At 49.6% G+C, this 17,080-nt stretch overlaps 2 protein-coding genes across 7 annotated transcripts; both read left to right on the forward strand.

The window, feature by feature from the left end:
* The first annotated feature begins 55 nt into the window (after positions 1-55).
* On the forward strand, positions 56-7,577 carry ccdc135 (coiled-coil domain containing 135). 2 transcript variants are annotated; one of them, XM_076026806.1, is made up of 18 exons: positions 56-189; positions 941-1,098; positions 1,635-1,806; positions 1,893-2,018; positions 2,154-2,348; positions 2,453-2,596; positions 2,822-3,040; positions 3,176-3,313; positions 3,570-3,639; positions 4,135-4,263; positions 4,358-4,486; positions 4,594-4,841; positions 5,122-5,337; positions 5,433-5,543; positions 6,003-6,113; positions 6,231-6,425; positions 6,984-7,123; positions 7,221-7,577. In XM_076026806.1, exons 2-18 carry the CDS (start codon positions 1,016-1,018, stop codon positions 7,279-7,281), a joined length of 2,487 nt encoding a protein of 828 aa, XP_075882921.1. In that variant the 5' UTR covers positions 56-189; positions 941-1,015; the 3' UTR covers positions 7,282-7,577. The 2 variants fall into 2 exon arrangements, with proteins under 2 accessions (XP_075882921.1, XP_075882922.1); XM_076026807.1 differs by having other exon boundaries at positions 1,896-2,018.
* Positions 7,578-7,780: 203 nt separating this feature from the next.
* On the forward strand, positions 7,781-15,350 carry LOC142888481 (PHD finger protein 20-like). 5 transcript variants are annotated; one of them, XM_076026808.1, is made up of 18 exons: positions 7,781-7,884; positions 9,002-9,081; positions 9,205-9,376; positions 9,484-9,568; positions 9,742-9,815; positions 9,997-10,255; positions 10,342-10,431; positions 10,560-10,619; positions 10,995-11,178; positions 11,264-11,373; positions 11,505-11,621; positions 11,755-11,841; positions 11,944-12,089; positions 12,292-12,415; positions 12,553-12,748; positions 12,834-13,029; positions 13,191-13,434; positions 13,763-15,350. In XM_076026808.1, the coding sequence occupies exons 1-18, from the start codon at positions 7,831-7,833 to the stop codon at positions 13,897-13,899; spliced, it is 2,415 nt and encodes an 804-aa protein (XP_075882923.1). In that variant the 5' UTR covers positions 7,781-7,830; the 3' UTR covers positions 13,900-15,350. The 5 variants fall into 5 exon arrangements, with proteins under 5 accessions (XP_075882923.1, XP_075882924.1, XP_075882925.1 ...); XM_076026809.1 differs by having other exon boundaries at positions 11,947-12,089; XM_076026810.1 differs by having other exon boundaries at positions 10,000-10,255.
* The last annotated feature ends 1,730 nt before the right edge of the window (positions 15,351-17,080 follow it).

Here is a 17,080-nt window from a genome sequence, read left to right on the forward strand (position 1 = left end):
CCCCGGGGGGAAACATGTCCGTGTGCGATCCGCACCTGAACGCATCACGTCGGCCCGTCTCGTCGTTTCCGTGGAAACGCGGTTCCAAACACTCACCCGGAGCCGTGGGCAGCTTCAACAGGAACAAACATTACCTGATTAATGGCTTCAAACATGGAGTTTTGAAATATTCAATCTTCGGATCTTCAGGTGAACTGATTTCCTCAACTTTCGGAATTTGTTTTAATTTTTTTTTTAAAAAAATATATATATATATAATTCATCTTGACGTCGAAGCAGTTTAACTTTTGTTAGTGAATTATTAAATGTACTTATTTTTTCCAATTATTTCACCGCACACTGAAGTTCTTTTGCATTTGGTTCGGAGTTCTGCGGGACTGGCGCCCGATGTGGAAGCTGAGGGACCGTCCACAAATCATTGCTTGAACGACACAGGATATAGCACCGCGATAGCTTCAGTACCACTGTGCCCTGTTACCAGTCAATCAATATATTTTCATACAATGGAGATGAGAAACCTTTCTTTTAATTTTTTTTTTTTTTTTTTAAATATGGAACATGACCATGTGATGTTGAAATTTCTCAAATTTTCATCAAATAATCAGCAAACCAAAATTACATTATATTTTGTAGCATCTCTGAGCAATTATTTAACCTCTTGGATGAAAATTTAATTCACGCTCGTTCTCATTTCTCTGCAAGCTCCCTGAACCATGGAGTACGGTGACTTTTATGTCCCGTTCCTAAATATTCCTGACTTTAATCCGAGTTCCAAGAGGAAACATAATTAGAATATGAAAATTCCAAAAAAGAAAGTTTTGCCGCGTCCCAGATTCTCTGGTTCTGATCCAACATGGATCTCTACTGACACGCATCGTTCGTGGTTGAGATGTGCTTTGGCCCAAATGTGGTCGTTTTCTTCTTCTTCTGTTTCCTCCAGTTAATTCTCTGGCACTGCAGCGGCAGAGAGCTGCTGCTGCTGCTGCTGCTGTTTCTGCTGCAGCTGTAAAGTGTGATGGATTTTCTGGAGGGAATCGATGATGACGAGTTGCTGCAGACGCTGCTCGAAGAGGAGGAGTCGACCCCTCGGGACCGTCTGTGAGTTCACACACACACAGACGCAGACACAGGTGGGAAGTAACAAAGTAGAAATACTTGACTGCACTTAAATGTATTTTGCAGGTATCTGTACTTTACTTGACTAGTATCTGTACTTTTCTATGGCTTACATCAGGAAAACCCTGGACGTGGCAAAACTGGTTACTGTTGTGTTTAAAAGTCTCACTGGTCTGAACTATCACTGATTACAGTTTGGTTGTGCTGCAGTTGAAAATGGAAAATAAATGATAGTATTGAGAGCAGAAAAGCTGTCCAAAATGATGCAGATGCTCATTAAGACCTCTGACCTCAACTTCTTTACTTTTTGCAAAATGATCAATAACTGTATTGTTTCATTAATGACAAAAAAAACATTTATTTTTGCTTTTAAGTACATTTCAGAACCTGAACTTTCTTCTTGACTTCAGCAATAGAGTTAAATCAGGGCTTTTACCACAGCATATTTTTTTACAGAAGTATCCATACTGTTACTTACAGTAAGTACTGAATGTGAGTACATTTGTGTGTCCCCACAGTGCATCCCTGAACCTGGACCTGGATGCACTGTGTCCCGAGTCGTACCGCGTCAACACCCCCGACGAGGAGCGGCTGCTGGTCTTCGCCACAGAGCTGCAGCGTCAGTACTCGCACCTGTACCCGGAGCGCACGCCGCTGCTGCTGTGTCCCACCAATGAGTACGGCGTCAAGGTGAGCATGCGGCCAAATCCTGTGTGTTTGTGTGTGTGTGCATGTGTTGAATGACAATACCGTCTATCTGTGTGTGTGTGTGTCAGAAGTTTGTGTCGACGTGCCTCAAGCCGACACCTCCTGAGTCGTCCCAGTTGTACACCTGGCAGGGCTGCTCCTCCTTTGTGGCCAACTTCATGTCTCTGGAGCCTCTGGACCCGCCTACTGAGCCGGTAAGACCCGCCCACTGAGCCTATCAGACCCGCCCTCCCGACACACCTGCTGCATGTTGCTGACATGTCAGTCAGGCTGTGGCTCATGTGACTTTGTGTTAACTGTCTTTCTGTGTGTGTGTGTGTGGTTCCCAGCCCCAGCAGCAGTTCTCCTCCACCCTGGTGCTGCGCTGCCAGAGGGCCACCTCTCTGGAGTTCGCAGCCCTGCTGTGCAGCCTGCTGCTGGGCGCCAACTACGACGCCTATGTGGTCAGCGGCTACACCGACCGGGAGATGTGTGAGCGCGACCTGAGGCTGAAAGAGTGCCCTCTGCTGGATGCGGAAAAGAGGGTCGGTCTCGGCTGCGCACGGCAAAGCATGGGCCACGGGGTGGAAAGGACGTGATAAATCTGTGTTTTGTGTGTGTGTGTGTGTGTGTGTGTGTGTGTGTGCAGAGCATTAACGCCAAAGTGAAGACCGAGTTTAACAAGTACATGGTGAAACAGAAGAGGGAGCTGAAGAGTCGCTTCGTGACGCAGCAGGAGAAGAAGAAAGGCTCGTCCAGGCTGCGACTGCTCAAGTCCAAATCAGGCCAGGAGGTAAAAGCCACGGCCCCTGAATCCAGTCTGGCGGAAAAGGCCTCCCTTTAGAAAATGGGAGACTTTTTAAAAATGTCTGCAATACCTTGAGTGGCCACTAGGACAAATTTGCTGCTATCGCGTCGTACGTCAATGGTAACAACTAACAGTGACGCCTTCAGCCGTGTCGCCTCCTGTTCAACACCAGGGGACGCTGACGCAATCTTCTCTGTCTGCCCCTCGCAGGAGAGCAGGCGGCGTGACCAGGACCCACTTCACGGTCGGCGCGTGCACTTCTGGGTTCTGGTCCTGGCTGGCAGCCGTAGCATCGACGAGCACTTCTTCATCGACCCGCTGTCGGGGAAGAGCTACAGCAGCGACAACGACCACTTCCTGGGCGTGGAGAGCGTGTGGAACAACCTCAACTACTACATCAACATGCAGGACTGCAGCTACGGCTGCGACGTGAGTGTGCACCATGCAGACACAGACACACTCACACACATCCAGGGATGACATTGTCTGTCTGTGTGTCTATGTGTTTGTGTGTGTGTGTGTGTGTGTGTGTGTGTGTGTGTGTGTGTGTGTGTGTATGTGCAGGAGATGCAGTTTCACCTGGAGGACCTGGAGATGTGGGAGCCGGTGCTGTTTGGAGCGACCAGCAAGAAGCAGCTGATTGACGCGGTCGCCAAGAGGAAGGCGGGGCAGGAAGTGGAGGAGAGCATCTTCAAACAGGAGGTGTGACTTTCCCTCTTGGACGTCAGTCCTTACCTGCGCAGGTAGCCAGGTGCTGCTGATACCCCTCTTCATCACCCTGCTGCTCCGCCAACAGGTGTCTCTAACGATGCTAATGATAGCGTAAAGCGCGACACTTGCTGGTGAAACAAGGCCACACAGTTTTGGGTCTGCCACTAGTATGAGCAGCGAGCGAGCTCGCCACCCAGCTAAAACATGTGAGTGAGTGTGAGTGTGTGTGTGTGTGTGTGTGTTGCAGGAGGGCCTGTGTCCCAGGATGTTCCAGATGCCGAGGTCGTGGGTCGACGACATCCACATCACCAAAAAGGGTGAGTCCCGACTAGAGGCCACGTCCAGGGGAAGAGGAGGAGCCTTCGAAAAATGGAACGTGGTGATTGGCTGGACCGTCACTCTGTCTGTCTGTCTGTCTGTCTGTCAGTAGCTCTGTTTCCATTACCCCAAGAATTGCACAAAACCTAAATATCACAATTAAAAACTGGTAATGGAAACACCTGAACTTTGAAAAACCTCACAAATATGAATTACGGCAATTGCGCTTCACATTATTCAATGGAATCACCTGCAAATCGCAATTGTACTTTGTCAAAATGTTAAAAAAAAATATTGCTTTTAATTTGCGAAAAACTGACTAGATAAACTCCTCCTGTGGTCGCGACCCCGTCCTCCGACCAGCAGCTGTCAATCACGATGTCCCGCCCCCTTACGTAGTGATAGCAACCTGAAACGGCCTTGAGGCTGGAGGGAATTGAAGTTCTCCATCTTCAAAGCTTCTTGGCTCACAGCTTCGCTTCTCATCCCTTCAGACCTGGAGTCCAGGTGGCCCGGGGGCCAGAACGTGATCCTCTACAGGAGGGTGAGGCTGGAGGAGTTCGCTCCCTACCTGCGGCCCGACGGCCTGGTGAAGAGACTCACCACCTACCAGGACGTGGACCGTGAGCGCCGCCCCAGAGGAAAGAGGAAGTCACGCAGCAGCAGCAACAGTCGGCCCTCTGACTTTGACTGTGTGTGCGTGTGTGTGTGTTGAAGTGACGGAGGTCCACGTGGTGAAGGAGTGGTTCCAGTACAGGAACGACAAGCTGGAGCAGCGGGAGGTCGACCACCTGGACAAGGTCACGGTGGAGCGCTTCAGCAACGGCCGCCGTTTCCACCTGCAGCGTAAGTCCACTTCCTGCTCAGCAACCAATCAGGAACCACTTCCTGTCACCGCCTAGCACCCCTCCCCCCACCTCCCGGTCCCAACGGCGGCTCCCTCCGTCTCCCAGTCCACAGGTTCACCAACTCGGAGCGCGTGACCGAGTTCAGCAGCGCCCGCCTGGACTACCTGGTGCAGCGGGTGGAGCGGCCCGGCGAGATGACGGAGATCTTCGATGGCCGCTGCGACCGCCTCTACCGCCGCCACGTCACCTTCGAGCAGCAGGCGGAGGAGGGCGGCAAGCAGGACGAGAAGAAGAAGGAGGAGGAGGAGGAGGAGGATTACGACGACGGGCGGACGGAGATGAAGATCCCGCAGGTGGACTGCGGCGGAGCGTGGCTCTTTAAATGATGGAAGGGGAAGTGGGGATGAGGTCTGAAAAATATATCATGGGCTATGTAGAAAACGTGAGGTTTAATGTCAGTTGAAAATGAACAAAAGCAAAAGCTCTTTATTGAAATGACTCTTAAAACGCTGGAAAAAATACAGCTATTTTAAGACTTACTGAGTATTAATATAATTTCTTCAGGTTCAGGCGACAAATGTTTGCTCCTGCATCGGTTAGTAAAGTGCGTCTTGTGTGTGTGCGTGTGAACAGAAAGTGGTGGAGCAGTTCCACCGGGACCCGTCCAGGCCGGCCTCGGAGGACGTGGCTGAGCTGGTCTTCCAATTGGGCGAGAGGCGGATCGAGGTGACCTATCACGTGGAGGACTTCAGGTTCATCCCGTCCAGGCGGCAGTTCCTCAAACCGCAGACGTCGTCGGAGACGCAGCGGGCCGAGGACTTCACCGCCGACATGGTGTCCAACTTCCAGGTGAGGGGCGGAGTCACTACGGGGGAAAGGGGAGGGGGAGGCGAGGGGTCGGACACGCCCACTGAGCAGTGACCTGTGTGTGTTTGTGCGCACAGCTGGATCTGTGTGTGAAGCCTCTGAAGACTCTGACTCTGTACGAGATGATGCTGAGCCTGATGAAGGAGGAGGAGGAGAGCATCCAACAAATCAGGACGTCTCTGAGAGAGGTGACCGTGAGGTTCTCCGTCTCTCCAAACGCCAGCAGGAAGTTTACATCAGTTTGTTGGAAGTCCAGTGACACATGCCGGCCGAATGAAAGGAAAAAAACAGGGCAAACTTTTTCACTGGTGGAGCCACAATGGGTTGTAAAATTTGACAGAGGGAGCCGGAGCAGGAGCAGATGGATGGAGTAGAAGATATGTGGTTTAATGTCAAACGAAGATTACAACAAAATCAGTGTCTTTGAAGCCCAACGGTATTTAGCTCTTTGTTGAAATGACTCTTAAAACACTGAAAAAATGGATGAAATACACATATGTTATGACTTATTGACTATTAACATTATTTCTTCAAGTTTGGTGGGCCGGATTCAAAAGCTTAACAGGCCGCATAAGGCCTCCAGGCCGTAGTTCGCCCATACCAGGATTAGTGCGTCACCCTGTGATTGTGTGTGTGTGTGTGGTCAGGTGAGGGACATCGTGGCCTGTAGAGAGCGCGAGGACAGAGACGTCCAGCTGGTGGCATCGCCGTGGTTGACTGAGGGCGCCATCAGAGCTCGGAACCAGCGAGAGGAAATGGTTGGAGACACATTTCACTCGTTTCCTGTTTGAACAGTTGTTTTTTTTCCACGAGTCAACCGCTCTGTGTGTGTGTGTGTGTGTGTGTGTGTGTGTGTGTGTGTCTCCTCCGCACAGGAGCGTCTGGCTGTGGAGGAGCAGCTGTGGCTAGAGGAGAAGGAGGCCGACATCCTCACCCCGCTGCTGATCCGACGGGACCAGTCGCAGCCTCTGAGCTCCCTCGACGCCCAGCAGCTGCACCAGGACTGCCTGGACGAGTTCAAGCTGCGGCAGGCGGCGCACGCCAACCTCATCCAGGAGCGCTACGCAATGGTACGACCACTGGCTTTGCAGCACCCTGCCCCCCCCAGTGGCTGCCAACCGACCAAACTAATCAGCGATAGTTCTGACCAGTGAGCCATTATTGGATGTTGACCCTTTTAATAACAATAACCATTGTTATTTTCCACATGGAAACGTAGTGAATGGCAAACCCAAAGCTTAGTTGCTTTAGAATAATCTCCCTCTAAATTATCGTCCACTACTGTGTTCTACTACACAACAGCAGAGTTCAAATGGCTCCACTTCAGTCAACAACAATAACTATAATAAATGATGACTTGTGAAGACTTTCAAACAGATAACAAGCATGTTCTTCCAAAGTATGGAATAGAAAGTAGAGTACATCAAAGTAGAAAAGAAATACTTAAATAAAGTATAGATACCTGGAAAGTACACTTAAGTACAGTAACAAAGTATTTGTACTGCGTTACTTATCACTTCTGACACTAACAAAGATGTATGGTTATATCATGTGTATGTGTGTGTGTGTGTGTGTGTGTGTGTGTGTGTGTGTGTGTGTGTGTGTGTGTGGTTGTGTGTAATGTTTAGGAGGTGAAGGAGCTGCATGAGAAGCACGAGTGGTACCGGGATCACCAGCTGCACATGACCAAAGAGGAGAAGGCCGAGTACCAGATCTTCTGCTCCGAGAAGATGATGAAGATACAAGTAGCCAAGAAACGGCTCAACATGTACGACTGCACGCACACTAACACACACACACACACACAGGAGGACACAACAAACACTATCTGCATGAATCATGGTGTGCATGTGTGTGTGTCGCAGGCACAAAGAGACGGCTGCTCAGAAGTTCCAGGCTCTTGACGAGCGGCTGGCCAATGGCTGAAGTGAAGAGCATCATCCTCTAAAACACTTGAGATTTAATACGTCTTCCAATGAATATACAGGATTCAGTTTTCCTTCCCAGTAATAAATATGTAAAGTCAACACAGCTCTGTTTCCAGTCTGTGTCCAATTATAATAGTGTGTACCATAATTATTCCCCTCTAGATGTCGCCAGACGACTGGCTTATGTATTTTAAAACCTCCACTCTAACAACCATATCCTATTTTATGTTTATTATTTCCGTATATGTGTTAAAAAAACATTTTTAACCAACTCAAATAAACGGCAAATGCACATATTGTTTTTCAGATCCTTGTCGCTCGAGTTTAAAGTATATTTTTCTTTTATAATTTTGAACATAAAAACGAATATTTAATCATTTGCAGGTTTTTGTTGCCGAGCTCCATGAGGGTTTTTTTTTTTTATTTTATTTTTAAAATAATCATCCGCAGCTTTCTAAGAGCCCCAGCTCACGCTTTGTGCTGACACGTCAAAACACAACCCACTGACACAAATAAACACAGACCAGCTGAGTGGCTCCGTTCGCGCATGCGCCCTGCGGCCAACCACAATGAAGAGGGCATCGCTCAAGCAAAGCGAGAGGTAAACAATCTTTTCAGACACTATTTTAACACTTTGGCCTTCTGCAATCACGGTTACATAACTCGGACAGCTTTACAAAGGTCCCCGCCTCTATGACACCTGATTTGCGGACACGGAGGACCCCCCGTCACCACCTTCTCTCCACACTCCCATCCGCTGCTGTCACGGACTTGTCTCACTGAGCTAGCATGCTAACAGCTAGCTGCGTTAGCTTGTCTGCACTCACAGCCAGTCAAGCGGGGGAGAAACCCTCGACTCTTTCAAAGTGGACAAGCTCGGCGGGCGTCATGCTAACAACACGAAAACAATGTTTTCGGTTTGGGGAGTTTAGGTTCCATGCCGCGGCTCGGCGTTTAAAGCTAGCAATTTTAGCACCTAGCTTCTGTCAAATATTTTCGAGAGGCGGAGACGTCGCATTAGTTTGACAACACAGCTGTCCAATAGGGATCGAGAAAGGGCCTCCTCGCGGCCCCCATCAACCAATAGGATTCTTTGAATGAGGTCGTTAACTGTTGAGCTGCCTGTATCGAGAGAGGAAAAAAAAAAAGTTTCTTTCATTCATTGGACGTCGTTGTGTTTTGACGTGTTGACCGTCAAAACACAACGTCAAGTTTAGCAACGGAACTTCTTACAATGCAAACAAGTGTTAAGGTGGATTATTATTATTATTTTTTTTAATGTAGCTTCAGTGACGTCACCGTCAGCTGTCGCGGGATGAACGGGTTTTAATTGTCGTAACTTCATGGCAACACCGGTAGGACCATTCGGACCTCAAGGACCGCTTGTAATTCAGTTGTAAATTATGTAACGCGATGGGCAAAGTATTTTCCATTATTCTTGGCGAAATACGGAGCCACAGACATGACAAGGGGGAGGGGGTGGCGGAAAATAAATTGGGCCAAAAATATATATTTTAACGTGCGCACAAAATACCAATTTGTTGCCACAAAATACTAATTTGTTGTGGTCACAAAATAAATATACTGTGCGCACTATCTACTATGAACACTTTCTGTGTTCCGATGAGATGAGATGAGATGAGATGTGGCTCTCCAGAGTGGCGGTGAGGTGGCCTGGTCAGGTGGAGGGCGCTGATGTCTCTGTGTTTCACCTCCAGATGAAGACTCCTCCAGACCGGTCAGGGATCGTCTTTGAGGTCGGAGCTCAGCTTGAAGCCAGAGACCGCCACAAGACCTGGTCTGACATAGACATTGATGCACACACACACACACACACACACACACTCACACACAGAATAACCAAAACGATGCAGACGACTCAGACATCCCACCGTCTGACTGCGTGCCTCCGTCCTGCCAGGTATCCGGCCACCATTGAGAAGATCGATTACGACGAGGAGCGTGTGCTGATCCACTACCGCCAGTGGAGCCGGCGCCACGACGAGTGGTTCTCCTGGACGTCGCCCTACCTGCGGCCACTGGAGCGCGTCTCCCTCAGGAGACAAGGCCGCAACCCGTCCTGCTCGCCACCGGTGATGCAGACACACACCACTGCATGTTTTGTTGTTGTTGTTTTTAATTAAGGTGTTTTTTTGTTGTTTTTTTTAACACCATCTGCCGTTTCTCCTCTCCACCGCAGGTGTTTCTGTCTGGGACCAAGGTTCTGGCCTGCTGGACCGACTGTCGCTTCTATCCAGCCAAAATTCTCAGCGTCAACAGAGATGGTGAGGCCCCGCCCTCCCGCCTGGGTCACCTGATCATGTGGCGTTGTGACAGAGGAGAGGGTTGAAGATCGATTGGTTTAACTGATGCTGTCAGTTTGTTAGTTTTCTAACTGTGTGTGTGTGTGTGTGTGTGTGTGTGTGTGTGTGTGTGTGTGTGTGTGTGTGTGTGTCAGACTCCTACACAGTGCGATTCTTTGATGGGGTCGTTCGGACTGTGAAGCCCACCAAAGTCAAACCCTTCCAAGAAGTAAGAGATAAAAGCTTCCTGCTTCTGGTCTCCATCTTATCTTGCCTCTACCAGCTGCAGTCACTAGAGTGTGTGTGTGTGTGTGTGTGTGTGTGTGTGTGTGTGTGTGTGTGTGTGTGTGTGTGTGTGTGTGTGTGTGTGTGTGTGTGTGTGTGTGTGTGTGTGTGTGTGTGTGTGACAGAAGTCGCGGGCTGACAGGAGTGCGGTGGGCAGCGAGGGATGGGAGGAAGGGGAAAGCGAGGAGGAGGCGGACGGCACAGCCAGCCAGCAGGTAGAGGAGGGGGAGGGGCAGGAGGAGGAGGAAGACGAGGAGGAGGAGGAAGAGGAAGAGGAGGAGGAAGTGATGTCAGAGATGAAGGACGGAGCCGAGACAGCTGAGGGGACGCCGTGCGAGCCCTCGGCGTCTCACCCGCCAGTGAAGAAGAGGAGGAGAGACGACGGTGAGTCTCGACCTCCAACCTCCGGATCTCCAGACGTCCTCTGCCAGCTGCCAATGCTAACGCTAACGAGCCGCCGCTGTGCTCAGGTGACGACGCTGGAGCCCAGAGTGAGCAGCCAATGACGGACGACTCCGCCCAGACGACAGGCCTCCCTGGCGCCGCCCACGCCGACAGAGGTGAATGTCAGGCAGATGTCAGTCAGTCAATCAATCGGTGATTGATCCTGAGTATTTACGAGTTGTTTTGTTTCTGTTGTTCTGTGCTGATGTCAACTGTTCTGTCTGTCTATCTGTCTGTTCCTCAGACGTTCTGCTGGAGCGTCAGGTCCACCTGCCCACCACGCACAAGTTCAGCAGAGAACCACGTCAGCAAGCAGTGACACACACACACACACACACACACACACACACACACACCTACACCTGTTTTCTATCAATCACCAGACTCCTGACTGTCCTGGCAGTAAAGCACCAAAGTTACGTTAATCCAACTTTGATTTAGTTCCCTCTGTGATGTCACAGAGGGCACTGGCACGTCATCCAGTAGTTAAGCTACAGCCTGCCGGTTTTAGCAGGAGGCTGTAAACACAGGGCTTAAATGCGCTTACTGGGGGGGGGTTAAAAGCTGCTCCAAAGAAATTTGATGGAGAACAAAGATCTTAATGTCAAAAACATCACCACAGGCACTCGGACGGTAAAACAGGAGCACACTGACACTGGTCCTCTCCCACTCTTCCCAGTGTACAGAGTGATCAAGAACCAGCCCCCTCCCATCCTCTCCATCGAGTTGGACCACAACCCCTTCAAGTGTCCTGCAGCCGGCTGCAGCAAGTCCTTCCGGAAGGCCAGCCTGCTGCACTACCACATCAAGTACTACCACTCTGAGCAGCAGCAGCAGCAGCCTGAGGACCTCGAGACCCCCCGGTAGGTGGTGACTTCAACTGCCATAGCTTCAGACCGCTGGGCGAATTCCCCCCGTTGACCGGGCTGCCTGGCTGGATGTTTACAGGAGGAAACGCTTGACTTCCAAGGCCGCCGCCATCGACTTCCTGTCAGACTGCAAGGGTCAAGAGCAGAGCAGCAGCTATCCCCGCGCGGAGCAAAGCATCATGGGAACAGGTGGGGGGCCTCCGTAATGCGCGCGCACACACACACACACACACACACACACACACACACACACACAGTTGTCAGGAAGACACATGTGCACTGACCTGGGGTTTTGTTTTTTTTGTAAATGCACCTGTCAGCTGACCTGAAGAAGGAGGGCGGGGCCGAGCTGCGGCGGGAGAGGAAGAACTTTCTGAGGGTCAAACTGAAGAAGAAGAAGAAGAAGAAGAGGAAGAAGAAGAGGAAGAGTCAGTCAGGTGAGAGGAGAAAACGGGAAGTGTTGGTCTGCGAACTCCCCAAACAGGAATTCAGCTGATGAAGGTCCTTGCCCTCCTCCTTCACCTCTACCTCCTCGTCCACCTACTCCTTCCTCCTCCTCCTCCTCCTCAGGCTTCGGCAGCAGCGATGATGAGATGTCCATCAGCCCGCCGCTCAGCCCCAAGGTGTCCGCCCACCAGCACAGCACCGCAGCACCAGGTAGGAGGACAAGACACACAACTGCGCCCACACACACACACACACAGACACCTGCGCCCTCACACACACATTCACGCTTCACTGATGTCTCCGTCTCATCAGCAGTGGATGACGGCAGCGATTGGTCAACGCTGACGGCTGAGAGTGGAGAGGACACGCACTCTTGGTCCTTCGCCATGGAGACAGAGGAGTGTGAGGTGGTGAGGTGTGTTTGTGAGGCCGAGGAGGAGAACGACTTCATGATCCAGGTGAGACACACACACACACACACACACACACACACACACACTCCTCTTCTCCTCTTCTTCCATCTCACCCTCCTCCTCCTTCTTTTCTTTCTCATGCTGTGTGTGTGTGTGTGTGTGTGTGTGTGTGTGTGTGTGTGTGTGTGTGTGTGTGTGTGTGTGTGTGTGTGTGTGTGTGTGTGTGTGTGTGTGTGTGTGTCTACAGTGTGAGTCCTGTCTCTGCTGGCAGCACGGTACCTGTATGGGTCTCTATGAGGACAACGTTCCCCTCAACTACATCTGCTACTGCTGCCGACAGGCTGCAGGCCGGACGGCGTCCTGTGTGTGGGGTGAGTGCGCACACATATGCGTGTGGTGTGCATTTGTGTGTCTGGAGATGGGGTTACGACCCCAATACCCCCCCCCCCACACACACACACACACACACACACACACACAGGATTAAGTCCACGTCTCTCACCCCCAGGTTGGAGGCGGGGCCGGCGCTCGGTGCCAGAGCCTGATTTGCTGATATCCAGCCACATGTTCGGCCTGTCGTGCGTGAAGGAGAACTACTCGGAGGTCAACGCCTCCAAGATCCTGCACACCAGCCGCCTGCTGGCGCACACGCACGGCCTGGACCAGGTGCTCAGCGGCCTGCAGCTCCAGATCAGCCTGCTGCAGTGAGTAGGGGGCGTCGGCGAGTCGGGCCGTCCGGCCCAGTGGGACACACCTTCACCCCCTCTGTCTGTCTGTCCGTCTTCGCAGCTCTCCGTCCCACCCCGAACTCAAGCTGTGGCGGTTGCCCTGGAAGCAGGAGGAGGGGCCGGGCCTGCGAGGGGAGGCGGCGCTCTGCTACGTCAGCAGCGAGCACTGCTACCCGAAGCCTGATGCATCATGGGAAAAATCAGAGGACGGAGAGGAGCAGGAAGTGTCTGTGAAGGAGGAGCACAACATTAAGGAGGTAGGAACAGGAAGTAGTTTCTCTCAGTCATGCCGACAGGAAGTAGTTTTTCTTAGTCATGCCCACAGGAAGTAGTTCCTTTCACTTTCCTCTTAGTCACCCCCACTGGAAGATGTTTCATGATTGACAGCTGATCCTTGCCCCCCTACCCACCCGACTAGGAAACAGAACCTGTGGGCGTGGTCTCCGAACCGTCCGGCGGTGCTGCCGCCACAGCCTCAGCGGTTAAGAAGGACAACGGCACAGACGTGGAGGCCGCAGGACACGCGGCGCCGGCCCAGACGCTGGGCCAGGAAGGCCGCCCGGCCTCCGTGTCCGAGTGTCAGCTGAACCTGCTGGGTCACGTGGAGTCGGTGCACCGTCAGATCAGCGGCAGGATGGACCTGATCGAGCGCGAGCTGGACGGTAAACACACCGATGCTTTCAAGTATTACAACCCGAATAAAGGCGATGATCAGAGGAGAGAAATTAAACCCTGGCTTACTCGGTCATAGGGTGTCACAAGAAATTAGTGTGAATAACAAAGTACAACACTACGTGTGTGTGTGGAAACCAGAGTAAAAACCAAACAAACAGAAACTATACTAGCCCGGTCTCAGGCCAAATAAACGAGTACCCACTTTGTTGAATCCCACAAAAATAAAACACAGCGGTACACTAAGGCTTAACAGCCAATCGGGATTTTACCAGACTTACAGCTTTTATCTGTCTCCCCTCTCCGCCCTCCTCGCAGTGCTGGAGTCCTGGCTGGACCACTCGGGCGAACTGGAGCCTCCCGACCCCTTGTCCCGCCTCCCGCAGCTCAAGCAGCGAATCAGACGGCTGCTGTGCGACCTGTGCACGGTGAGGCGTCTGTCGGTGTGGCACTGAGACGTTTCCTCTCTCGAACCCCCTGAAGGCTGAGCAGAGACAAGGAGGGACACTGACTGCGCTCTCACGCCAAATACGCCCTCTGCTGGAGGAAAGTTGCACTGCGACTTATGTGTTTTTGTTTCTTTGTATTTTGGACTGACTACAGACTTAAAAGTCTTTTACATTTCAAAACAGAAGCGGAAGATTTCTGCTGCCTGCACGGTGCCACCTGGTGGCCATCTACAAGATGGCACGTTTGAGGTGGCGCACAAAGACCTTCTGTCTTCTTTTGTCTGGACGCCACTAAAACTGAACCACAAAAAGACGTCTTAATATTATTTCCTAGCAGCCGTTACTAGCAAGCTGCTGTACTTTATACACGTCTACTTAGGAAGTGGATCACATAAACAGCATTTTTCTCTTTAGATTCAGTCGGATTGAATTTCTTTTACTCATAGCAGAGTGATACAATAATTATTGTTTTCCCCTTTTAGAAATGTAGATCATTTGTTCACTGAACAGCCAAATAATCAGCAAACTTTTGCTGCCACTAGATGTCACTACCCATGGCCAGATGTCCAGAGGAAAATGTTAAAAGGAAAAAGAAAACTTTATTTCCAGGGTGAGAACCCAGCAGATTTTAACACGTCGAGTCGGACGCTGAGATTTACACCAGTGTTTTTATTTTTCACTGTCAATTATGGACAGCTGGATTTCATAATTGACCTTTGACCTTATGCATAAATATCACATTAGGGTGGTTTTTATTTTCTTCATTTTTTGTCTTTGCTGTACAATAATTAGCATAATGTTTCTTTCACGTAAAACTCGTGATTGTTGTTATAAGTAGGACGCAATTACAAATTTTATTTTGGATTTTCCTTTTTGTAGAATTCTTCCAGAAGGTCGTTTGACTGAACCAGCAATGCGTTTCTGTGCTGTGGCACAGAAACAGTTTTAACATGTAAATATGTCAGATTTATGCTATTCCACCCGTGTAAGGAACTAACTAACTTTGAAAAACCGTAGATTTATTTTTGGTAGAACGACAGTTTGTTTTTCTGATTGCTGTTGGAGGGAGGAACTTCTGCTCTAATCGAGGTGAAACTGATTTTTCTTTTTCAGTTTTAACCCTGCTTGAATTTTTTTTGAGGCTCAGCTCCAGGTGGTGCATTCACCTGCTTCAGCTGTGTCGCTCTTCACGCGGTCATGTGATCATTCACCCTTGAGTTGGCAGAGTTGGGGCAAACGTTGCACAAGTGGAAGCACACAGAGTTTAACTTTTGTATCTTTGCAGCAGAGTTTTCAACCCGTAGAAGAACAAGAAGCAGCAGCAGCTCCAGCTGGATGAGAACCGTCAGAGGAAAAAAAATGTATTATAAAATGTCTTATTTTCATAGCACATAACTCTGTCTTTGGTTCTTTCTTTGGATCAGGTTCCAGGTTCACTGAATAAAGATTGAACTTTTGACATTTCCTGTGTCCGTTTTTTTTCCGTCCGTGATTTTATTATGGCCACAGATTACAAAAAAAAAATAAATAAAAAATACAGTGTCTGAAAGTGAAGTAAAAGTCGTGGGACGCTGCCACTTCAATTTTTTCAACAAACGTTTTTCTTGGTTCTTTTTTAAAAAAAGAAAAAGATTTGTAACCATCTCATTTTAATTACCAGCCTAAATAAAATAAACTCCCTTTTCATTTATTCAGTCTGGGGGGTGTGAACATCAAACCAATAACCACCCTCATTATTATTAATGTTACATTATTATTGATCTGGATGGTGTTTTTCCACTGAAACGCAGACAAAGCTCAGTGTTGTGGACTGAAGTCAGCGGGCGGTCCTGCTCTGATCCACTTCCTGTGAGATCGAACGATTGGCTGTTGGAGTCTGTTATGGTTTTATTTTGAAGGGGGTGATTGTGTGTTTGTTGCTTAACTGGACTCAGCGTTCCTGTGTTCTGGTCCACAGTCGGCCAGATGGTCTCACTGTTTGTACAGACCATAGCCATGCCTGTGTGTGTGTGTGTGTGTGTGTGTGTGTGTGTGTGTGTGTGTGTGTGTGTGTGTGTGTGTGTTTGCTGAGCAATAGTAGTCCCCCTTCCCCCTCCAGCAGAGTCCATTAACAACAGTCTAAATATGGATTTTCCACTCCTCCCATGGGGGTGACACAGTTGAAACAATACGCAAAACAAAAACACATGTTGACTTTTCATATCAAAAATTCAAAATCAGCAGTTCTTCTTCTTCTTCTTCTTCTTCTTCTTCTTCTTCTTCTTCTTCTTCTTCTTCTTCTTGACCCTCAGGAACTTCTTCCTCTCCTGCTGCAGCTCAGCCCGCCCTCCCTCTTCAGGTCAGCTGACAGATGCATTGACAAAAAAAAACCCAGGTCAATGCACTTGTGCCTCACTGACAATTGTATTTGTGTGTGTGTGTGTGCCTAATGGACGTCCCCCACCTGTTCCCATGATGCTTTGCGTCGCGTGGGGACAGCTGCCGCTCTGCACTTGGCTCCTGCAGTCTGACAGTCCTCCTCCCCAGGCACCAGGACAGCAAGCAGACCTCCGAGGAACCTAAACAGCGAGGTTTGTCTGCAGAAAGCAGGAGCTGCTGCCGTTCAGTGCGGAGACAAGAGACGCAGTGAGAAGGTGCAGTTTGGTGGAGAGCAAAACCGACCAACTCCAATGACAGGGTTGTAGGAGCGCCTGTGGAGGCAGCAGGAAACTTTGAAAGAGAGGAGGTAGCACCAAGGTACTGGTTGATGTGGCCAGAAGATGCAAGGGTTTTATCATTAAGTTGAAACCCCTGCCAGGACGGTCGACTCTTTCCTCCGTCTTCCTGCCAAAAAAAGTAGAACACAATCTAAGAGATCCCATCTTCACTTTCTGTCCCTGCTTAAATCCAGTCCAGGAAATGAAATATACAATACATGTTTATTTTTCCCTGCACTGAAAACATACTCAACAGTGAGCCCACAGCCGAGGTCCTCTAAAATAACCTTTCTCTAAAATATCTTTTTATATCTTTATACATCCACTATTATATTTAACTACACAACAGCAGAGTTCAAATAGCTCAACTTCAAGCAACAAATAACAGTGAATTACTTTGAACACCATTTGTATATTTTAAAGACTTTTAAAGACAAAAATAACCAACGTGTTTTTCCAATGTAAGGAGTGTAAAATACAGTATAAAGTAC

Source organism: Nelusetta ayraudi, unplaced genomic scaffold (genome assembly GCF_046127955.1).
Source record: "Nelusetta ayraudi isolate G7.1 ecotype Tasmania unplaced genomic scaffold, CSIRO-AGI_Nayr_v1 ptg000019l, whole genome shotgun sequence".
NCBI classification, from domain to species: domain Eukaryota; kingdom Metazoa; phylum Chordata; class Actinopteri; order Tetraodontiformes; family Monacanthidae; genus Nelusetta; species Nelusetta ayraudi.

Excerpts from the sequence above, each read along its gene's own strand:
- ccdc135 (XM_076026806.1), top strand. The coding sequence starts at position 1,016 with ATGGATTTTCTGGAGGGAATCGATGATGACGAGTTGCTGCAGACGCTG. Across the intron at positions 2,349-2,452 it reads TGCTGGATGCGGAAAAGAGG|AGCATTAACGCCAAAGTGAA; the intron begins GTCGGTCTCGGC and ends GTGTGTGTGCAG. Across the intron at positions 4,842-5,121 it reads CGGAGATGAAGATCCCGCAG|AAAGTGGTGGAGCAGTTCCA; the intron begins GTGGACTGCGGC and ends GCGTGTGAACAG.
- LOC142888481 (XM_076026808.1), top strand. The coding sequence starts at position 7,831 with ATGCGCCCTGCGGCCAACCACAATGAAGAGGGCATCGCTCAAGCAAAG. Across the intron at positions 9,377-9,483 it reads ACCCGTCCTGCTCGCCACCG|GTGTTTCTGTCTGGGACCAA; the intron begins GTGATGCAGACA and ends TCTCCACCGCAG. Across the intron at positions 10,432-10,559 it reads CGCCGCCCACGCCGACAGAG|ACGTTCTGCTGGAGCGTCAG; the intron begins GTGAATGTCAGG and ends TCTGTTCCTCAG.